A 24,081-nucleotide genomic window follows, 5' to 3' on the forward strand; every position below is an offset into this window, starting at 1 on the left:
CTGTGTATTCTTTGTCACATTGCAGCATGCAAATTCCACACAATTCTACCAAAAAGAGCCTGGATAACAACTGTTTGAAGGCTTAGTCAACTACAGCTGTCTCACTCTTGAGGGGCTTGTGACAAGTAAACAGAAGCACCCCTGGTTGCCTCTTACACAACATCTGGTATCACCAAATAGACTATTCCATTCAGGCAGCACATGAGAGACTAAAGCTCAAGCAATCGAGACAATGGCTAACCAAGTATGGCAAGTTTCATGGACATCCCAGAAGAAGTTCTGGTACACTCCTGGAAGCTATCTTGTCTTTGAAAATCCCGCTGCATTGTGGACAGGTGACTGAAATTCACAACTGCTATAAACCACGGAGACAGACATGAAAATCACTCTTCTAGACTAGAGTGGCACCAAAACCAAAGACCTGTTTTCTACCTCGGCATTCTCATGAGATCAAAATAGCAGGTATGTGGACTTACATTGCACATGATTCTGGTAACTGTAAAGCCATTACCAAAAGTATGTTTTCTAGGAAAAGTCGGGCTTTCAGATGCTGAAGTTTTTCCAAGATTATTAATCCTAATATCTGAACCATCAGTAAAACTTGAGAGATCACCCATGAACATTAACAGAAACATTCCTTAGGACCTAACTGCCCTAAGTAATTTAACTACGGCATTACTGTCTATAGAGTGAAGTGCAAATAACATTGCTAAGTGATAGTCTTCTGCTTGCCCCAGATTTCTCTTGATTTTCCTATTAGTTTTTATCCGGATGATGAGCTGGGAGAAGAAAAAAGGTAGACATTTTTACCTAATTTTTTTTTCAGTCAGGATGTAGGGCCCTTGAAAGATCATTTTGCCTGTACCTCCGTGCCAAGACAGCTCAGGAAGGGTTGTTTCTTATTAGAAGAGTAAGGGATTTGTTTGGTTTGGTTTGGGGGTGGGGGTGCTGTAATTTCAGTTGCTTTTTACATGGAGGGAGGGGGAATCACAGTCAAATTAATCTGGCTTAAAGCTTTTATGATGTATTGGAAGCAGTGATGACCAAAAAAAAAGTTTGGAAAGAGTAACAGCTAAGTAAGAAGCGTAGTGGTGGTTTTGGCAGTGTTAGGTTTATGGTTGGACTCGATGATCTTAAAGGTCTTTTCCAACCTATATGATTCTGTGATTCTGTGATTCTGTATTTATGTTACCTGCCTAAAGTACTGATTATAATTAATTTTCCTTTCTAAAAGCACTTTAAAGGATGATAGTTCATTTCTGTTTTTCAGTTCACTACCATTTTCCTTCAGACAGATCTAAGATACTTCAATTCACACTCTTCACACAGGAGACCAAACATTGTGTTTTTAGTGTATCTCAAAGGAAGCATATTCCCTCAGACTGACCCAAAAAGAAAAATAGTTTAAAACGTCAAAGGTTTTCCTATACATCATGACATAATAGAATCCAAAGCTTTACCTCTGTTAGCAAGTTAATTAATCTCTTAAGAAAAGAGGTTTCTCTTACCTGCTCCTTAAACAGCTCTCGAAGTACAGTCATACACTGTTGCAGTACTTGTTTATCATCTAAATTCTTAATGGTTGTCACAGCATCTCCAGTGACCACTGACATTAAAATGCTTTGTTTGCCCTAAAAACAAGACATTAACATATGAGATCATTTCGAAATTATTAGGTTATTAAGTATTTCTTGAAGAGTCCCTTTTATTTGGTATTGACAAAGAGATTTTCAGCTGTAAAGCAACTTTGTTCTAGAGGAAAGTGGGTTTGATTCCTTAGAATAAAGGGTGCATATACTACAGTATTTATGCTCAAATTACTAACATCCTCTGATGTCTTGTTCACAGATCTGTTACTGTCAGTCCTTTTACAACTTGCTGAATTAACTGAAAACTTCCTATCTACCTATTTAAAGGCTACACCGAAAGATTTGACATTTATAGTGTTGTTCTTTGTGACAGATCTCTTTAGCTCCAGTTCCGTGCCAAAATTACACCTCAACTGTACTCCCATTTCAAAAGGTGGTAACAAAGAGAATCTATTTAAATACTAGTTAGATATGTTTTGGATTAGGCCAATACAAAAGTTCTTACCAATAGATTTTGGCCCAAGAAATGAAAGCTCAGTTCTACTGATGTTTCCTTCCACTTCAAGAAATCTGCTACCATGCAGAAGTTTCAAAGATGAAGTGGTGATTGTAGAATAGCACACAGGTTCTCAACTCCTTTAAAAGAACTCTCCCTCTCTTGTTTATATAAGGCAATTCTTCTGTTACTAAACTTGATAGCTAGCAGAGAATAGTTATCAAGCAAATTAAGAATTATATCTAGTGTCTCTGGACAGCACCAGCACACTGAACCACATGTAGAAGGAGCTTAAAAGTACTGAAAAAAAAAATTCTTTAAGGAAAGTCATATACAGGTACAGATACTGTAGTAACAGAGCACAATCTTCACAGGATGGTTTCCTTTTGGAGTAAGCCATAAGGTTACAAAATGGCCTTTTAATTGATGCCAAGTAGCAAGCAGCAGTTGTTATAAAAGCATGAAAAGGTAAGATATAAATGTGTAATGTGTCTGCTTGGAACTGGCAGGGAAGAGAAACATGTCGTCAGTGCACTGGTTTCAATTTGTTTTGAAATTCATGAGTTTGGGACTGACCTTACAGACCTCATTTTCATACAAAACCTAGTGTTTGTCTTTTCTTCTGCCACACCACACAGTTATTCAGGCTAGCGCAAGCCATTAAGTGTTAATAAGCCAGCACGGTCTTTTTAACAGGATTTTTAGCTGATTTAAATAAGAGAACAGAAGTCCTAAACTGGAAGTGACTGGCAGACTTTTTCCCGTATTAGTACATCTATAGTCAGGTATTACAGATTTGTTTTCAAGATTGTTTGAGAATAAAAGCATTAACTTGCTTGTATATTATTTTGTATCCAAACGTAGGAAAACATTCCCATTTATTACAATGAAGTATCACTCAGCTTTTTCTTGATAAATAACACTGCTTCCACTTCTTTTAACAGTTGTGGGGGTGGGGGAAGAAGAAAACTTTCATTGTTCAGTAATTATTGCACCTAGATTCCAAACTGAATTTCTGAAGGGCCAACAGAAAATACAGCTAGCATATGATACCTCTGGATCCATGTCATAGAAAACACTAAAGAGCCCACGTTGGCTGGAATTGGGTGGAACATGACCAAAAAAATCAGCTCCTTGAATTTTACTGTCCCAAAATCTATAAGGAAACTGCAAGGCAATCTACAGAGAGAGAGAGAGAGATTGAAATGAAGCATTTCATACCACAAAACTCATAACTGGATATGGTATATGTTCTTTTAATTCTTTTTCCCTTTTCTACTCCGTTAGAGACACCCAGTTCTATGAGAGGGTCTCAGAGACTATATGGGCCTCTTCTCCAGGGGGGATGGGGAAGAAAAAAAACCACCAGTGTCTCAAATTGCAAATGCACAGACAATATCAAATTCACAATGGAATTCACTATGGAAAATGCTCAAGAAATTCAGCAGAATTTTTACAAACCTAATGTAGAACTTAGTGATCCCCATCCTGTGTGCGGGGTTTCTGAATCTTGCCTTTAAATTTCAACATTGTTATAATCCTGTTTCTGGCATTACTTCTGTTACTGTTTTGTTCTAAACACACATCTTACTAGGGATCTTTTCAGGAGAGGCTGTCTTTTTGCACTGGGAAAGGGTAGGAGATTTTAAACTGGTCAAATACACAACTTGAAGTATTTTTCTGAAATAGTTTATGTATTTATTAGGTCGAAAGGACCTGGAATAAGCATATTATTAGAATTTTGGAAGATCTAAGACCTTCATGAAGGGTTGCTCAAAATTAGGCACAAAGTGTTTAAGCGGTGAAGTGATTCCGCAAACAATTTCTTTAAAAACCCCATTAAGTTGGGAAATCTAAGAAACAGAAATACATGTGATCCTCAACAGCATTTTGCTCTTCTGGGCTACTGTATACAAGTAAAACCAAACACATAATAAATCCTGAGAAACACACGGCAAAAGCAACAAGGACAAAGCAGCCAATGTTTTTATGAAAAGAAAATTAATTATAATCTGAAATTACTTACCTTCTCAATGACTCCTGCTCCCAAACTATTAATGGCTTTAATTTTTTTTTCTGACAGTGGAGGATTAAACTGAATGGCATTTTTCTGAAGAAGGGCCAGTGGTACAGTCACTAATACCTGAAAGAAATAATTACAATCACAACAGTAGCAAAAGCGGAATACTGCACTTAAGCCTCATAGAATCATCTCAACTATCTTGGATTATTCTTTTAGGATGCAGCATAATACTCACCAGACATCTCTAGATTAGTGTCTGGTTTTACTCTCCATTAATGGGAAACACATGCCTTATATTCAGGTGAGAACAGATTCTGCAGTTCACTGGTTTTAAGCTGTAGTCTGTTGAATTGCTTGTATCAGAGTGGCTAACCATGCTACTAATTTTAATACCTCCTGTAAATTACAGTCAATGGCTCTTAGATTAACAAAACTGTCTTTTTGAAAGGAGAGAAGATGGTCATTGCTTTGGTTTGTTCTTTCTTCCTTCACAGATCCCTTCTCTTTAAAATATACTCAGTAACACTGTTGATGTCAATCCAATCTTGATGAAGTTTATGTATCATTTTAAAAGTTACTAAAAGGTAAATTACGCAGCGTGAAGCAGGTGAGGATACAGGGAATAAGGGAGACTGAGAAATACAGGTTATCAAGTCTAGTATGCATACCAAAGGGAAAAATTTTAACAGGGCAGATTCACATCCTAAATGGGGTAAAGCTGAGCAGGGAATGGAACCAGAAAACATAACTGTCACTTCAAAGACCAGATAAAACTCTATTTGCTTCACATTTTTACTACTACCTTTATAGTGCTTGGTTCTTCAAATCAACTAGTACTCAAAACTCAAGCATTCTCAACAAAAAATGGGCTCTAGGACATCCAAATATGGGTCACTATAATATATGAATTTTCGTCTTTGAGTGGGAAGAAATTGGACTAAATAGTCTTCGGGGGAGGGGGTGGGGGGGTGGGGGGGGAGACGATAAAAAGGACATGTACTGTGGTCAATATTGTACTTGTGTTCCCTAAAATCCTTAATCTTGAAGCATATCGGGTACCTTTTGTGTTGTCCACACTGTTCCATCTGCAGTAGTGACCTGTACTTCTTCACCAGAATAGTCAATACCCTGTACCTATTGAAAGACAAATTGAAGATTATACTACAAAATCTACATATGCACTGCAAATTCAGACAAGAATAGCTAATATAGCACCAGTCTGCAAACTAGAAATTGAAGAACACAAATTTCCAGAGAAATATTGAAAGAAAAAAAAAATAGCTTCCATGAAAGCTGAAAAAGAAAAATCATAATTATTCTAACATATAAGCTCATCATATCATAGTATTTAAGTACTCATAGTTCTCAAAGAGGATTTCCAGAAATGCTGACGTTCTCCTCTCTTGTCTTAAAGACAAGTCAAAATAATCACAGGCACAGACTGCCTGGTCCAAAAGAATACAGAGATATGATTGGGTGCTTCAGAGCAATCCAAGACAGGCACTGCATCAACATTTTCCAGACTCACTGGGAAATTCAGCCGGACGTCCAGCCCTTCTGCCAATTTATCAATCACAGTGGAATATCCCACAGTTAGTAGAGTGTGATCTCCAGCAAACTGGGCAAAAAATTCATTGTGGTCCCATGAGCGTCCAGATACCTGTGGACAGAACATAACTAGCTGTCTCTACTGGTGAGGTTACATGGGTACTAGCAAAAGTCCCACAGTTTAGAAGCAGCCACCCTAATTCCCTTCACAACTGGGGGAAAAAAAAAAGTGTATCACCAGAATGTATGGCAACACTGACAAAAGCAAACGGCTTATTTACCTAAGGGCACTATACAACATATGAATTGCTGGATTAAGAAATGTCATAATATGGGTTGGTCACTAGCAGGTAATTTATAGTTCTGCTTGGTAGAGAAAACAAGGAAAGTAGTACAAAAATTCAAGATGGATTGCAGTGTATTTATTTCAGTTTTCTGTCTCTAGCAAAGAAATCAGATTTTACAGCCTTAAGACTTCAAATAAAAATGGAAATATTTTATTTCCCAAGATGAAGGGGAAAATAAGATACAAAAAAATCTCAATGGAATTTTTCTGTCACTTTGCAGGTTCTTCCATGATATCTTTCATTGACTTTCTCCCCCCACCCCTGCAAACTCATAGTTAGTACAATAGTGATATTTGCACTAAACAAACACCACTTAGCAGTGAAAAATCTGAAGCAGTTCTCAAACTGCTATTCAAATGCCAATTGCTATCAGTGCAGTTGCATTTACTTCATATTTTGATTTTAAAATTGAAGGTAAGATAGATTTTAACATCTTTCTTATTTCCCTGGGGTGCTCATGAAGTGTGAAAGCTTGACATATCAAAATATTTTCCATTGACTGCCCTGGTATAGCACTGTCTTGCTGATTTTTGTTATGTTCTTATGTGCTTCTCAGTTCAGATCAGATTTGTGCATCTGCACATATCAATCAGCTGTCCCACTACTGTAGTACAATTGACCCTAAACATCTTTAACCCAAGCAACAGGACTGAGTAAATAATGCACTGCAAACAACATCATACTTTGCTATTTCCTGAACCTGCTTGGTTAAAATTGAAGTCGCGAGGAAAGCCAAGTATCACATAGTCAACAGAATACCTAGGAGTGGTGAACTGGGGCCCACCGTCAGGGTGTTGGAACACTTCAGAAGTTAAATGCATTTATTCTCAAGATACCTAGCAAGGTAGAGAAATACCTCAGTTTTTAAACACAAAACTGAGAAGCAGAAGTCACACACAACATCTGAGGAAGAGTAACTCTCCTGTGAATCCTACCACCCAGCATCTCAGCAAAATGCCCTACTCCACTGCACCATCTACTCTGAACCTCTACGTTAAAGAGGATGTCGCTGGAAGCATGTCATGAACTCCCATCGGATTACCTAAGGCAGCGCTGGAGTCTGTGTCTCAATGCTTTTAAAGAATAGGTTAGGGATGTAGGAACAGTTTAGGGATAGCTGATTCTTCCTTTGGGGCCATGGGATGGATCAGATGAGTTCTCAATGTTACTTCCAACCCTATTTTCTGGGAAGCTCAACCACTTTAGAAAACAGCTGTCAAAACTCACCTGAGAGAGATTGCTGCCACAGGCATACTCCAAATTACTGAGATGGAACTGTAGTACTTTTTCTTCCAGCTCACTGAACTGGATACCAGACTCCTGAATAAAGGCTTTATAGATCTCTTGTATTTTTTCTGTGAAAGAACATGTTTAAAATAAGAATATATCATGATTCGTCAAAAGTCCTACTGTATTTCAGTATGCTGTTCTCTGGATCACAAGATTTTCAATCTTATTGCTAAGTTGCACTAAGATGCTTTTCTTCTCATAGAAAAAAAAGGCAAGATCTTTCCGGTGATAAAATACAACTTTGTTGTTTAATCATAGGTTTCCCTAGTAAAATCTTCTTCCTCAAAAAGGAAACATACATAGCTTCAGGAAAAAAAGAGGTTAAAATTATTTAAAAGAAAAAAAAAAAAAAAACAAGAAACGCACTGTGCAACAGCACAGCTGGGCTAGCCAACTGAGACAGGAGAGAAATTAATTGTTTAGCTATTACCAATATACAGTTGAAGATATTTCAAGGAAAATACATTTCAAGATAACAGAGAATCCTTGCAAATAAATCCTGCTTAATTTTTACAAAACCAAAGTAACTCAGAAATTTGATCCAGAGTTCCCTGAAGAACATAGGAGTTACTCATTCTGTCTTACAGAATCCACACTGAAAAGATTCGAGAGGCAGACATTTCTGAGCAAGTTTATTTTTTGTTGTTGAATGTGCTTGCATGCTGTAAGTGTGGTGGGAGGCGTTACTAATGGAGATGGGACTATTCTTGCCAGCAGAAGGCTTTGATCAGGCTCTTTTTTAGACAGATTAGTCAAAAAGTATAAGAGTTATGGCTAGCTATGGCATGCTTCAGCAAGAAGTAAGTCTTTTGAACTGCTAGTGCCACTAGTTACACTGAAAAAGCTACCTCATGAAAACAAGATACTACATCAGAAGTCAGACAGTATTATAAAAGCCTTCAAATTAGGCTTCCTTAAAAGTTACAAGTGACATTTTGGTCTGTGTGTATACGATAGTCAATCTCCCTTTGTCCTCCATAGAGCCAGGTTATCACTGTTGGATTTAAGACGAGATGTACAGCCATACACTTCTAAAAATGTCGGACGTGAAAGCCAATTTAATATAAAACTCTATGAACACAGCCAACATCTTCACTTCGCAATACATCTCCCACTTACCACCAAGAGGAACATCTTGATGTTGGGTTTTATCTTTTCTCCACTCGGAAACGACATCTAGGATGGCATTGAAATGAAAGTCCATACGTTTATCAATAGTGGGATCTGTTATCCTTCCACCTTCCTGGATCAAGTCACATTTCTCCCCTAGTTTGTGCATTTTAATGCCAAGCTTAAGAAAAAGACATTTTATTGCTTTTTAAGTATAGAAAAACTACAGTGCCTAGCCTGCTCAAAGTTATTTAAAGTAAGGTGAATCCCTCAGATTTAAGTGATGGCACTTAAAAAACATCCAGGACTTTAAATAATCACTCAGGTTATCTCAAACTCTCCTCCTCCTAAAACTGGAATGCCAACAACCCTTCTATCCGTTAATTGTCCACAAACTGTTGTTCCCCACTCTTCCATCCTTTTGTTTATTGGGGATTCCCAGAAACCTCATCTCCAACTTGTCTATCAGGCCAGGGGATGGTACAGAGATGTTGGGTCTGGTAATCAAACACGATGAACCGGTCTCCCTCATTTCTACCTCACCTTATTCTCTAAATCGCCATTAAAATCAGTGCTTTTCTACAATTTTTTGGTGCTTGATACCCAAACAGTTCCCTGCATTCAGGAATTGACAGGACTTTGCTTGCCAGTTACCGCCAGTTCCATTAACAAACAAGCAAAGAAAGAAATTATTTGGAATTAAACCTAGTATCTTGCTCTGCTTGTCCAGCTTGTATTGAACACACAACAGAACAATGTCAGAATAAAGACATTTTTATGTTCTACAGAGCCAATCTAGAGAAAATAGCACAAATATAGTGCTAACTTCTTCCTAGGGCCTTGTTACTCAGGGTACGCTCCAGGGTTTTTCACATATCCTCACATATCTCTAGGCTGTTGGTCACCACTGCAGACCTCTTCTCAAGGTACAGTTGTACTTTGAATGAAAGTTGACATCAAATGACCACAAAGGGATGGGCACCCGGTGTGTATTCAGAAGTCACTGCTCTTCACCTCATAACTAAAACATGATTTAAAAAAAAAAAAAAATTCTTCATGACACTACAGAGCACTGAAGAGTTAAAACAGCATGGGCTGGATTTGCATGCCTCTCTGAACAAAATCCCTACTCAAGTTCCACTTGGAGAAATTCAGCTTCCTGCCCCAGAAAAAGCCAAACCAAACCAAACCATCAAATGTAAAAAAAAAAAAAAAAAAAAATAAATCAAACCGCAGTGTGTTTGCATCAGTAGTTGTTATACATATTCATCTTGTGTGGAACTGAACTAGAAATATGGAGGCTGAGCAAAAGCAAGCCTGTCATAGAACTATGTATTACAACAACATAGCAATAGCCTGTGTCCCACAGTAAAGCCTCTCTCAGCTCTAAGGAAGTCTGCCAGGGACCTTTTACATTACTATCTCCAGAAAAGGGGAAAAAAGTGGTTTCCTCTGGTTCTGAAGCTGGAGCCACCTTGTTATTCTTTACATAATGTGCCCGAAACCATTCTATAGCCCTTCTCTGTCCCCAACTGTTATCAAAGATATAATAGCAACACAGAGTTTACTTACAACGCAGAACAGTGTTTTAATCGCATCATGAAAACTCCCACCCTTACCCAGCCACCCAAACCTGGCCTAAATGACAATTTTTCAGTAGTGATAATGCATGACCACTGCAGGGAACCCACTTGCTCACACATTAGTGCCATTGGGTTGTTCACACATCCATTGACGATTTGTGCACCTCTTCCGACAGTGACTCCTTGGAATGTCTTATCGTCCCACACTCGGCCACCAATTCTGTCTTTAGCTTCTAAGACAATGACCTATGACACAATGCAGCTTAGTAAATAGTAAGATTTGATTACATTAAACGTATCTGTTCAACTCCAGAGCAAAGGGGAAATCAAAACGAAAAAAACCCCAAGCAATCCAGCAATGCTAACGATCTTAACACTTTATTGTTGTTTGCGGCTATAGTTAATGTATGCATTTAAATTGTCTTTTAAAGGTTACCATTTGGGATATACACATATAAAATAACTGTTACCTTAAGAAACCCTAACAAAAATAAGCCTTCTTTTTAAAAAAGCTAAAGACCTATTCAGGAAATCTCAAAATTGGAGTTTAAGGCTTGCTACAGGCTATTAAACACAGTGATCTGGGTGCAATGTCCACCTGAGGAAGCCCATACACCTTTCAGAGAAATTTTTTCCTGGGATATTCCAAGCCCCATTCTTATGTATTTCCACCATTCATACATACCTCCTTCAGCATCCACTCCTTGTCACAGACAGACACAGGATACTGGACTAGATGGATGTCTGACTGAGTATGTTTACCCTTACTTATATTATCTTTTTATTTTTAGGGAAAGTCTTTTTAGAGAAACTCCATCTCTCCAGAACAGCAGAAAGCAACAGCGTGTATATATATTTTATATATTAAAAAAAAGATCCTGCCAGTTGATATTCATGTATTTTACTGCAAGACAGCTTTTCAAAGGACTTGATGTACAAAAAGGCTGCACTGCAATTTGCTGTTTAGCAACCAAAGAATGAGACAATGCAGCTATAGGATTCAGCTTTTCATATAAATATATACATACTTGAACATATAAACATATAAATCTGGAAGTCAGATGCTCATTCATTTCCTTAAACATCAGCCCTGCAAACACTTCATGTGTAAAGAGTCCCATAGATTTTCATAAGAATATTCTGATGTGTAAAATTATGTCAACATATAAATATTGTGAGACCACACTCTCAATGAATGATAAATATGAGGGAAAAGGGAAATACATGTGGTCTGCTTGTTTTTAATAAGCAACAAGTAAGTACAGTAAAGTGCACAAAGGAAAGAAAATTTCACCTCATTTAAACAGCCATCATCATCTACAGTCCCATTATTTGGACATGAATATCCATGTCCCCCCTATCCTCCCAACCCAAGTCTATGTAAAATATTCACTACATACTTTTTTGAATTTTACATACAAATAAATGCTGTTTTTAAACAGCAGATTTACTCAATAAAACCCCAGATTTTACAAATGAATTAGGATGCCCTACACATAAGTGTTTGTAACAAGAATGTAATTTTTTTCATTTTGATGAAGAACACTTTCAAAGCAGAGGAAGTCTGATTTTTTAAGTAACGTACTCTAAAGTTTCTTACCTTAATTCCAAAGTTGTGCAGTTGTCGGGCTGCTGCTAATCCTGCTGCGCCAGCCCCAACAATAATGACAGATTTCTTAAAAGTAATAAAAGATTTAAATAAATAGTTAGAACTAAAATAGAAGTTATCATTGCACACTTATTTTTCTTCTTGCTAAAGTTGAAAATACCTGTAGGTTTCAGAAGTCTAGGCTCTCTTATCCTCTAAAGTAATCAGTGGTAACTTTTAAAGATGATAGTGCATTTAATATAGAGAAAAGATCAATTGTAGCTTTGAAAATAGTTACAATTTTTAAGCAATTTAAAAGTAGATGTCTCCATTTCGCTTGATGAAAACAGCTGAAGTTATCAGTCAAGTAACAAAATCTAATGGAAGTTGTCAGACAAGAAACACACTTACCTTGTAATTATTTCAGTCACAAATTGGCTTGACTAGTAAAAACTATTTTATAAATTAAAACCATGTAAAAATACACCTTCCAAACATAAATCAACTTACAATTGCTAGGAGATATTCCGTTACAGAATACATGAATTTGGTAAGTTTCTGTGTGTTGTCAAGCAAACTGCAAGTCATAAATATGTACCCTTTAATCATAGTTCTTGCAAACCAATATGGAATAGGAGTTTCCTCACCTATGGAAGCAGGGGTCTATTACAAGCTTAAGCCATGAGAAGAACCTAAGTGTACTGTGTATTTTTCACACAGTCCGCATCAATCTGAAAAGCTCAGAGGAAGCACAAATCCATAGGACTGAATTCCATAGATTTTAGTGGGAACAAAAACCTTGATGGGAAGAGTCCCATGTCTGTAGTTTCCAGAACCACTGAAGGCAGATGGGAACCATTAAAAACATGCAATGTGTTTGCTGTTAGAAGTAATTTTTATATAAACGGTTGGAATCACAGGTGTTGAGCAAAAAATCCAGAACCAAAACATATTACATGTGCCATGTATTTTTACAGCACGAACAACATAGGGATTATTACAGCAACTTACATTGTGGTATTCTTTAGGAAGAAGATACTGGTCAGGACTGACTGATAAAATCCCTGTATTAATTAGCCCTTTCCTTGTCATAAAATAAAGTATCCTCTCCATTTCCTGTACACAACGAATACGCACAAGCCCCCGAACAATGATATGATGGATACATTTTTGAGGGGTAAGAGCCTCCTGCAAAGGAGAAATAAAGAATAGAAAGTGTTGATTATCTAATATTCAATTTTTTCACGTGCTTACATTATATTTAAACTGTAAACCAGACGGTAAAAATGAATCATGAATCAGGTTTCTGAGAGCATTTTAAAAGCAAGTTTTGTGGAAGTTTCTTGCTAGCCAGCTCTACACAGTAAGGTAACAATTTATTTAACATGGAATAAAAGCAAATGAGTCTGTAAGATACTCTTGCAAACTCCATGGTGTGCTCCATTAGTACAGGAACGGTATTGAAATGCATCCCTGATTGCAAAAATTGATCTACCTGGTGGCCATGCTCACAATGACATTCCAGTAAAATCCATTCCAAAATGGCCTTCCAAATAAAATAGATTAATATCCAAAACCTTCACATAAATACAGACATCAGTATCTGAAAGCTTCAGTATGTGAAATTCCAACAATTCCATCTAAGGCAATGTAACAGAGTTAGCATAAGTAAAAAGACAATCACTTCCCTGTCCAGCAGTCATATAAAAAAAAATAATAATCATAAAGCATTCACAAACACTGTGTAGAAATGTTCAAGCATCCCTTTAAAAGTTAATAGCTCAGCAGACTCAGTAGAGTTTGAATACTTTTCAAACTTCTGTATTTTACTGCAAAAGACGCTCCTAGGCATTAAAGCTCAAAATAAAATAAAAGCCAACAAAAAAACCCAGCCAATCCTAGAATGTATTTTCAAAAGGATGGGAGCAATTTTTCTGGTGCATCAGGAGACATCTAAGAAGAGAGTCCAATCGCTAAGAAGTGAGTCCACATCCCCAAAAAGTAGCTATTATTTGTAAACAAAAAATTGACTATTAGCATCTCTTACCTTGCAGTTTGTGTACCACAGAGCCAAAATCAGGTTTCTCAAAGCCAAGTACATGGTGGGGTCTCGTGAGTATTCTGGGAACTCATAGAGTTCATCCAGTTCCATGACATCTGGCCTCACACAAAGTGCCTTCCCACATTCGTTGGGCTGGTAAAAAGGCTGGAAATACTTGTTCATGCCTGCAACTGAATAAAGACACACCAAGAACTAGTCATATTCCATCGTATCTTCATCGCATCCTTTTCCCTCTTAAGACGATCCATTGACCTCACACAGATAAACAAGTAATGAAGCTTTCCAGCCTCTAGCCACCTTCAGAATTATTTCATTTATATTGCTCTCCCCTCTCCTACCCTCTAGGCTGTGCAGTATTAATTACTGTCCTGCTACCTGACGGGTACATCTTGGGCCTATCAGAGCTTAAGTTTTGTCAGAGAAACAGTATGTGCCCTCAGACGCCACGATGAGTCCAACAAGGAACAGGCTCTAAACTCAAGTCTAAGGTCAGCATCACTGTACAGGCTCATGCAGTCCTCTGAACCCCCCTTTCACCTTCAACTCCCAATACTGCCCAGAGTGGGCAGTAACTAAAAGTAACCACCTTCCACGTGCAGTATTGGTAGCTCTGTGTAATGAAGTTTTCTGTTTGTTAAGCGATAAACATCTGTTGAATAGATGAACGGATTTCTTTTCAGCACCTAAGGAGAGCAAAGCCTGCTAAGACAACACAGAAGCTGAACTTTCCTCAAAGCACTCTCTCTGAGATGATTATGGGAATCCTGAATTACCTTTCTCCATACCTGACCTATTCTGCAGAAGCGCACTCCCAGGCTGTCAGTCTCAGAGCTGTCATTAGCAAAAAAATTAACCTAAACAGAATCCAAGTGCCTTAAGACATCAAATCCTTTTCTCCAAAGCCCCAAAGATCCACAATATCAAAACTAGCAGAATCATGTTTTGTTTTGATAAATCTTCGTTTCCTTAAGAATGCAAACAATCTTTAAGTACCCGCATGTTAATTTCCCATTTCTATAAACAAATGACAGGTGGTAAACAAAAAGCCTATGCAGTCTGTGCTTAGTCCCTAGAGAAATGCCACATCAAATGTATTACCTTTATCTTACAGCGAGTAAATGCATCAAAGAAGTACAGAGGCAGTCACACAGAGTGTGTATTAGTGCTGAGAACAGAACCAGTATTTCTGAATCAGGAGCATTATGTGCCTTATAAACTCAGTTATAAGACAAAATTTATCACACCTATTTAAGCAACAGAGCCCTGCAGATGGCCCTTACCAGTCAAATTAGGCACGCTCTTTAAGTGCTCTAACTTCACAAGGTTGGATTCACCAGGTAACCGATTAGTGCTGGTACAGGATGGACTCATGCCCACGCAGTCTGGATAATATGCAGCTAGAAAGGGAGCTGCCACACTGTCTTTCAGCAAAGGAGGGAGTATGAGCATGGAGTACCACCAATGGTCTGAAACTTCAGCCACTCTCTGGCCAAGCGGAGAAGTGAAGGAAAGAGGGGAGAAGAGAACACGTCAGTACTTCGAAAACGTTGGAAAATGAACCAGTTCCCCCCCCTCCCTCCAAAACTGAGACCAAAAAGCACTAGCAGTACCAATCTCAGAATTGCAAGTCATAAAGACATTTTCTCTCCCTCTTTCCCCTTCCTCAGCCTGACACAGAAAACCTGTAGCATTAATCTCTTCCTCAGAAATGGAGCTGAAACTTCACAAACTCCACACCCACGTGGAAAGCAAACAGATGAGGCATGCCATGACAACACATCTATACCTTATCAGGCCCTTCATAAAACGTTTACAGTCATTTATGCATCCAGAAATCTGAACTTAGAAGTCTGCACTAACTGATGTATTTAATTTAGATTCTGCTACCCCCATCAAAGACCTTCTAACACCCTAACAAACGCTAATGATTCAGCCTTAATTTACAAATCAAACATGCATTAAGGAAACAAAACCACAAAGCTTCTACAAGAGTCAACAATAAGCCTGAACATGTTTCCTGGGATAGAGGTACCTCAGGTACACTTGTCAACATTGGCTTATTGAACATCAGCTCATACTAAATCTGAAATGCAAGGTTACATGATCATAAACCCATTGAAACACCAACATACATCAAGTCTAGTTTTGTATTATGAGGGAGAGGACAGAGAACACATGTTTTGATGTTCTCGCAGTCTTCAAAAAGAGGAGACTAGCCTGACTAAAGATAGAAAACACCTGAAAGACAGGGAGATTTTAGGATGGGGAATTTTATTTGAAAGCTGGAAACTGAATACTGTTTTGCCTGAGCAAAAATGAGAATTAGGAGTAAACCTTGAATCACAGGCCACAACTCACAGACACCACGAACCACCTGAAAGCTAATTGGTATGGTAAGGGAAGAGAGAAAAAAGATGAGAAAGTAGAAGGCCCTAGGCTCTGTTGCAAATAGTGTCTGACAGTTTCCTGAGCAAAATGCATAAATACCACCATAATTGGCCAAAGGACCAAGAAAAGGAAAGAAATATGCGTGATTTAAGATTGCTTTCATATTCTAGGACAAATGAGGAGGAACAGCCACTACTCACCAAGTCCTCGGGCATGGAACACTGGTCTGAGCCCTCAGTCTGAAAGAAAAGTGAATGGTATCAGAGCTATTCTTAAGCTGTACAACAAAAATTAAATATAAAACAAAGTAATTTGTCTATGGCATAGTTCTTTAAACTTAAAAAAACAAACCAAAAATGTGTTCGTGTTAGCCTTCTGTAGCAGAGATGATTATGTTAGTAAAAATAAATAGTAGAGAAATGCATAGTTAAAAAGCACAACACACCATAAAGCAAAAACACCCCAGAAAATGTTTCTCATTTGTTAAGTTAGTTTCTACTGATCAGACCATTAAAATATACATTCTATTCCATTAAATGGAGTGGAACACTGAAACAAACAAATGGAGGAAAAAAGAAAAAAAAAAAAAAAGGGGGAATTTTATAGAAGAATTCTGGAAATATCCCCTATTTTCCAGAGAGACTCTTCCAGTCTAGACTATAAAAAAAAGTTTCTCATTTATTTTAAGAGTATCTTTATCACAAAGTTTCAAGATTAAATGCTGACCCTTCTGATTTTCATATGGTCAGTATTTTCATGTCATGTTTTTTACTATTTAGATTCTATGGCACTATAAGGACTCTTTCAAATTTCAGCAGTTATCTTCATGCCAAAGCTGAAAGTTTTCATGTAAAGCCCCGTGACAGACTTGCTAGAAATTAATAAAAGCTCATTGACCTTTTCAAATGCTTTCCTCAGTAACAAAGTATGGCCCAACAAAACCAAAATAAGTATTTTGGTGTGTGTCTATTTTGTACATGCTGATAATCTTTCCATAGCTTCAGAATGAAGGATTTTACAATCGACTGTGCAGACAAAGATATTCCAGATACTTCTTTCTTGACATTTCCACTTGGGAAACAAAAAGTCCAAACAGCATGTAAGCTGTCCCCGTGCAGCTCTCCAGGCCATCAGACAATCATTTTGACATTAGAAACATTATGCAGCAAACAAGAAGAAAGTAATGTCTGCAAACAAGAAATAGCAACTTGTTGTTAGTTTCAATATGAGCAAAACTATTCTGTGTTACCTTAGTGGAATTGTTGAGTTTCATACCACATCTGTAGGTTTTTGCTATTTGTGGTGTCAGCTGGATTTCCTTTGTCAGCTGACGCCATTTACCACAGTCTGGCTTTGTGCACTGCACCTACGAGTCAAAAAACAAACATGTTTTTACTTGTTGCTGTCTGATTACAGATAAGATTAATGAAGCATAGCTAACCAGTTAGAAAGCAGGGAGATGTGAGGACGTTGTCAAATAGAATTGTTAAATTCGTTCTCATTTAATCCTCAGGTCCTAAGACATTTGGTACCCAGGAGATGGGCACAAGGTTTCTGTAAGACTGAATTTCTGCACAGAACCTAACTCCAAAATTAATTCAACAACCAGTTACTATGGTCTTCAGTGCGTTTTGCAAGCATTACTGCAAAAACACATTGTTCACCACTTCAAAAACAACAACAAAAAAACACCACCACCACCACCGGACTTCCTTCCATTCCAGTCTCTCTTCTGCTCTCTTTACCAGGGAAATACAAAATCTGTTTTGGAAGTCTTTCACACTCGTACTTTCCTATAGCTTGACACACTCCCTTTTCCCTGCCAAGTCTTATTCTACCTGAACATCACACATCTTAACCTGCTACTTCACTGAAAAGCAACAGGAGGTTGTTATTTCTGGGGTGTGGAGAAGGTCTCCAACAGTGGAGGAGCTGATCAGAACGATTATCTCGAGCTTTTCCACAGTCCTCTAATACTAGAAAACCCCCACAAAAACTCAGCTGACCTGCTGCTTGAACATGCAATATCAGAAACTCACATCAGAACATCGCATTGAAATATACTCTATTAAAGAAATCACCCTCCATCTTCTTACCCAGTAAGGAAGCTGTTGATCAGCCATGAAGGCTTTTGGACTGGGCTCACTTTTACCATTACTTGTCCAGATCCTTTTCCAGGCAGTATATTTCTCATAACCGTCTTTATGACTAAGAAGAAAGAGAAAAGGAAACAGCAAGCAGCCAGAAAACTGAGTATCTAGTTCATTTCAAGCAACAGCAGTTATTCTAAAATTAAACATTTTATATAAGGACAGAGAAATTAGGCTGTAGAGAGTCCTGTATTTTTCCTATTAAAAAAGGAGAAAGTCATGGTTCTTACGATAGCAATAAATTGCATCCTGACCACTACGTCCTCTTGACCATGAGCAGACTTGCTGGTATCTAAGGCCTGGACTGAGTCACAGGTACTGCTGAGCACATAAGCACCCAAAAGTCCTAGTAGAGCTGGACTCAACTCCCACTCAAATGGGAAGGAGCTTGGAGCTGAAAGCACTCTGTGAGCCTGACCAGAGTCTTCACAGTCACTGAGGGGCAAGAGTTAAATCCGCTCACTGATTTGATGTTACAGAGAGGCAAGGTCTCCTGAACTCACATTGTAAAGCAAATTTGCTTAATAAAGAAAAATAGATTTACTTAAAACTGTTCTCATCATTTAAAATTCTCTGATGTCGTTTTAAAAAAAGACAAAAGCTTCCGAATAACTGTACACACAAACCAGCCTGCCTAAAGTAACCAGTTTTGTTCACACTGCTACGTTTAAGTTGATGATTAGTCCGTACAACACCTGCAGTTTTAACACTGATATCTAAGCCTCACTTTGAATAAAGCAAGCACAGAGGACAAGTCTTTGTATTATGTTTATGTAGGTGATGTTTCAACAGTTGTAACATCTGCCAAATTTTAATAAGCACTGGAAAGGCACAACCTTAATTGGCAAATCTACCTTCGGTAATAGTGGTCAAAACATTCATTGCAGAAGTGTTCCCCACAGGAAAGATGATACCATCTAGACGTATACCCATTTTTAGCACATCTGTAATGCAGGAGACATAGAAATAGTTTTACGATACATTTAGAGAAAATCTTTCTATTGACAGTAGCACATTCTAGAATGTGAACAAAATATTCAGGACAAGCCAGGGCTTTACGTTACGTTCGTGAAGCCTGAATTGCACAAGGCACTACAGTCATACAAATAACAATAAGACCATTTCAATTGTCTCAAACGTTTCCAGTTTCCAAACTAAGCAACACCAGATGCAAAGGAGGCAAAATGTACACAATGTGCAGTTTTGTAGTTGGTCTGGCTTCCAGAAACCTCCCACTAACAATGGTCAACTGAGCCTGTCTTTAGTACCCTTTAAGCAGACATTTCCTGAACACGAAATACGTTTGCTCTTACAATATGTGCTGTGACACACTAAGCGTTTTGCAGATGTCTAAGAAGACAAAGTCCCTCTCCACAGGAACTTACAGTTCCTTTACTTTGTTCCATTTTGTTCTGATATTAGTGCAGGGGTGGGAGGGATCATTTACATTAGTATTTTTCTTGTACATGTGATCAACTGATTCATAAATCATTACAACATCCCGTCCCCAGAACAACTGACAGAACTACAAAGGCAAATCTGAGCACAAAACAGACGTTGCCTATTTTTTTGACGTGACCAAGTTGGCTGCAGTTTTAACCCAATGAGAGAAAATCCTGACGAAGCAGTTACACATTCTGGGCATTTACTCTTTATTACTCTCAGAAAGAAATATCCATTAGCAAAGATCATATTCATCAGACAAAGCAATCGCTCTTCACTTAGAAAACTCTCATTAAACTCAATGAAATGGTTCAAGATAAATGCACGAGGTAAAAACCACGAGGTAAAAAGCAGTGACCTAAGCTACTAACTGAAATAGCTAGCCATGAAATGATCTCATCTCAAATAAATAATGTTGAAAGTATGTACTTGGGGGGGGTGGGAGGGGTGGAAATCAAAATATTAAAATAACAATTAAAAAAGATGACTAAGCAGTATCTATTGTTTCCTAAATAAAAAACGTAATATCGCCATTGCTGATCTCTCAGGTGCTCATTTCCCCTACCAGTCTCTCATGCAACTGCCAAAACACTCGGCTTTCCTATGACAACATCCAGAATACATTGACCTCCTGCCACCAAAGAACAATCCACACAGATAACTAAATGAAGCACTGAATTATTTTATATCATTGGAAAATAAATAAAACAAGGAAAGTTTGTCTCAATTAACCAGGGAGGGAGGAATGCTATATAATTACAGTCTGCCTACTGCATAATGAGGTCTAACGTGTTGCTTATTATAGATACACCTTGCCAGTATCATGCATTCAGTACCGCCAGGGTCCGAATTCAAAAGGACTTGTGCAAGTACACAGAAAGCCATGAACAATTTGAGAACAAAGAGTTCAAATACGTACAACTGTCTCCCAAGACCTAAAATTTCAAGGTCAGAATCTCACCTTGGACTGCAAAGCATTCCAACGAATGAGTGGTAAAGACTTTCTGCAGTAAATGACGGTTTCATTTTCCATCTTGAAAGCAAGTTTAGCTTCCTCAGATTACACTAATATGCTCTCAGTTTCACAGAAGCAAGGCGTGTTCCAGAAGACACCATTAATAACATAAATAAGCGTATTTAAATAAAGATATTCTATATCTGAATTAGCAACTCGCACAGTAGAAAGTTACCCACAACAGGAATAACTTGTGATATTATCCTGGCATCTTAAGACTCATATTAGTAGCTTTCAATTCTCCCTCCACATTTAGAAACGAAGGGATTTCTCAGAATATAGTTAGGATCCTAATCTTCAGCTGCAAGTTTAGAAAAGTCCACAGAAAATGCAAATAAAAAGAAACAAACCTTTCAGCTGCACTGGCAAAGCAAACAGGACATGTTGCAGTGCAGCCAGCTTTTTCACACTTTCTGTATTTCTTCTCTGATGCTTCATCATCATCATCTGCTGCTTCAGCCGCTTTCTTCTTCACCTATTAAAGAATAGCTGAAATCTGACCAGAAGTGACACAAATGCATCTTCCACAAAATGGCATCCAGACAGTTTTGCAGCTTGGGGGTAGCATGAAATAGTTAAAATGGTACTAATGAAGATTTTTGTATCTATTGTGAAATAGCTGCAGCATGAAACAGCTGTCAAAGTAGGTCAGTTTTTCTACAAAAAAAAAAAGCCAGTAAGGCTGGAAATATCATTTAAAGCTAAAAATGTCTTGCCTTAGTCCAAGTGATGCCATTGAAGAAATTATAAGCAAAGCTTCCAGTTTAAAGCATATTTTAGGCTCCATCACATGCTAATGAGTCAAGCCTTGCACGTTCATTCTATTTCTCCTTCAGAAAAAAAAAAATCTCTTCGTCACATAGGTATTGATATTAATTAGTGGCAATCTTATCTGCACCTCAAATAAAATATTAGGGTAGGCTTGGGGCTTTTTTTGGACTCCAGGTACAAAGCTGTATACCAAATGTCTCTTCTGGGCCTCAAAGGTACTGTGTGTTGTGTTGGTTTAGGCCTCCGTCTGGATGGGCAGACAGCTTTGTCTGGCTGTACAGAAATCTGTGATTGTATTTTGAACACATCAAGTATTTACAGGTTATATTAGGCATTTGTCTTTTCTGAATATTGTTCACAAAGGAGACACTTTACCTACTTATTCACAGAATTAACTAATTCTCCCTCTCTCTGGATAAGTACTCCAAGTCCTAACTTATGTACAACGAAGCCTGCTTTCTTTATAAATGTCAACAGAAAATAAAAAGTACCAGAGTACAAACCCGTGTGTTTTTAAATTATTACAAATACCTGTCTTCCAGAACTCCTCAGAGGAAGGTTGTCTGGAGACTGGTCTGAAGAACATGCCTTTTTTTTTGTTCGTACCCTTCCAGTTGACATTGTATTATTAGATCTGCAAAAAAAGGTAGGCAGTAGTTAAGAAAAAAACCTAAATTGCTTGACTTTGCAGAGCTGTCTAATCACCTGGGCAATACAGCCACTCATAATACTACTTTTGTCAGAGTTACCTAGGTAAGAATCTGTTTAGCTTGACTATTAATTCAGGAGGAAAATGAGAATGAGGCATTATGGGAAAGGAACAATACTACTATTTTAAACTAAATTCGGAGTTAAGATTAGATCCTTGAGTACATCTTGACAGGCTGTTCCAGATCAGCATACCCTGGATTTCAGTAATCTGATTTGCATTACGTGAAGACCTGGACTGGAATTTGGGCTGGCAAAGTGAACAGACATCAGCTCATAATGCAAGCATTGAAATACCACTCTGCGTAACGTTTGTCCTGCTAAGTACTGATTTATTGGTAGCAAGAGATTTGCGCTGTAAAGCACTTTTCCAAACGGCGTCCTGAAGAGATGTTTAATACCAGGTGAACAACCAGTTCCAAGACTTGCACACCCTCCTATGAAAGTACATCAGAATTTGAAGTCTAAACTGCAGTTGCATTGCAGTATAGCTGATCAGAATATTACAAACTTTGTTGTTAAGCATACTATAGAAGAAAAGAAAAGGTTTACGCCACAAGAGAGCTCTATAGCTGACTTTGACTACATTGGTGGGAACATGCAAAAGACCACAGTTTACCATGTAAGCTGGAAAGCACGGAATGTGAGAAAGCATGCCACAGAAATAGGAAAGCATATTTTAAATGGTATTATTAAAGGCATTCTTTTCACAGGGAGTAAAACACAAATAAATAGAGCCTAGAGGAAGAATTAAATTTAAATGTGCTCCACCACGTACAGAAAGGAAGTGGAAATAAACCCCTTATACTACAGCACTGCATCATGAATGTTATCTTGTTGTAGTAGGGATCGGATTGTAATTTTTCTTTTTAAATATATTTGAGACTTCTCAATTCTCTCTGTTCCAGGCTGCATCTTCCTTGTTCAAGCTGACAGTGATGGACATGGTAGCAGTAGCTTCGTTCAGGAATTCTGATATAAGTACAGGTAACAGGAGGAGAGAACAGGCATTTTTACAAAGTTTCAAATGAAGCTGATGCAAATCAAGTAAATTGGTGCTTTATTCTCCTCTCAAGATAGAAGCAATTGATTTGGGAGGGGAAGGGAAATCACATTATGATATCCAAATAAGTGAAAAATTAGTTCAGACAACCCAATATAAAAATAACTTTCTTTTTTTATGCAACATCCCCCCCCCCCAATTAAAACTAATTGGAGGGAGGGAAAAAAAGAATTAAGTCAGTCTTTATTACCTTAAAAAAAAAAAAAAAAACAAACAAACCACATCACTCCACCATAACTTACCACTGTACGGGGGTGGATGAGGTTGGAGAGTAGAAAAAGGAAAACCAACCAGTTTCATTTACATGAGATTTGCCTGAACTACTGCGTAATGCCCCAGGAAATGGTGGCTTTTCTTCCCCCAGAGCTCTCCCTCTGGATCAGTGGCACAACAGTATCTCTCTGCATCACCTTAGCTCCTGACGCTAGATAATCGTTCCTGCGTGCTGTTGCCTGTACAGTCGGAGGCTATGGACTACCTTGGCACTGCGCAAGGCACCAGGCAACTCAATTCGGTGACTACCAGGTGATCCCAGTCTGCTGCTGCAAGGCCCTTTATGCAAGAAGGTAAAAGGACATGCAGCTGTTTCATTGCGTATATGGGGCTAGAAAAAGAAAAGGCAGCAGTTATCACTCACTCAGAGGTTGGGTAAAAATATTTAAGACTGAGAGAGGCCTCCCGTTTTGAAGGGCAGAGGGCAGTTGTACGGAATCACATATTTTTGCTATAAGCACTACAGGAGGGGGAAGAAGGAGGGGGGGAGAAAGAGAGAAAGAAAAAGGGGTCACCTTATGCGTATAACGGTAAGCAAGGCCACTGCTTCCAGTTGTGTGCCACTTTGTCCCCACTTCCCCTCCCAAAACAAACAACACCCCACCCCCCCCAAAACCCCACAGCTTTTTAAAGA

The 24,081-nt window shown here is 38.2% G+C and overlaps 1 protein-coding gene and 1 long non-coding RNA gene across 7 annotated transcripts in view; one reads left to right on the forward strand and one right to left on the reverse strand.

The window, feature by feature from the left end:
* LOC142405790 (uncharacterized) lies at window positions 1-23,734 on the forward strand. The gene is made up of 3 exons (XR_012774335.1): window positions 1-462; window positions 23,020-23,098; window positions 23,539-23,734. It is a non-coding gene; the product is annotated as an uncharacterized LOC142405790 (long non-coding RNA).
* KDM1B (lysine demethylase 1B) overlaps window positions 1-24,081 on the reverse strand; it is a 29,191-nt gene that overhangs the window by 4,193 nt on the left and 917 nt on the right. The window contains exons 2-20 of one of the 6 annotated variants that reach the window (XM_075493773.1): window positions 23,653-23,778; window positions 21,935-22,037; window positions 20,983-21,107; window positions 19,029-19,118; window positions 18,121-18,232; window positions 17,274-17,390; window positions 16,225-16,263; window positions 14,917-15,121; window positions 13,622-13,806; window positions 12,586-12,762; window positions 11,587-11,661; window positions 10,095-10,232; window positions 8,413-8,584; window positions 7,231-7,358; window positions 5,637-5,768; window positions 5,168-5,242; window positions 4,112-4,228; window positions 3,139-3,264; window positions 1,509-1,631 (exon numbers count right to left, since the gene is read on the reverse strand). In XM_075493773.1, coding sequence (XP_075349888.1) covers window positions 1,509-1,631; window positions 3,139-3,264; window positions 4,112-4,228; window positions 5,168-5,242; window positions 5,637-5,768; window positions 7,231-7,358; window positions 8,413-8,584; window positions 10,095-10,232; window positions 11,587-11,661; window positions 12,586-12,762; window positions 13,622-13,806; window positions 14,917-15,121; window positions 16,225-16,263; window positions 17,274-17,390; window positions 18,121-18,232; window positions 19,029-19,118; window positions 20,983-21,107; window positions 21,935-22,037; window positions 23,653-23,765 — 2,352 coding nt within the window. In that variant the 5' untranslated portion in view covers window positions 23,766-23,778. Of the gene's footprint in view, window positions 1-1,508; window positions 1,632-3,138; window positions 3,265-4,111; window positions 4,229-5,167; window positions 5,243-5,636; window positions 5,769-7,230; window positions 7,359-8,412; window positions 8,585-10,094; window positions 10,233-11,586; window positions 11,662-12,585; window positions 12,763-13,621; window positions 13,807-14,916; window positions 15,122-16,224; window positions 16,264-17,273; window positions 17,391-18,120; window positions 18,233-18,404; window positions 18,456-19,028; window positions 19,119-20,982; window positions 21,108-21,934; window positions 22,038-23,416; window positions 23,779-24,081 lie in introns of those variants that run through there. The other 5 variants (XM_075493775.1, XM_075493777.1, XM_075493774.1 and 2 more) reach the window with 5 other exon arrangements.

The sequence above is a fragment of the Mycteria americana genome, chromosome 2 (assembly GCF_035582795.1).
Source record: "Mycteria americana isolate JAX WOST 10 ecotype Jacksonville Zoo and Gardens chromosome 2, USCA_MyAme_1.0, whole genome shotgun sequence".
Classification (NCBI taxonomy): domain Eukaryota; kingdom Metazoa; phylum Chordata; class Aves; order Ciconiiformes; family Ciconiidae; genus Mycteria; species Mycteria americana.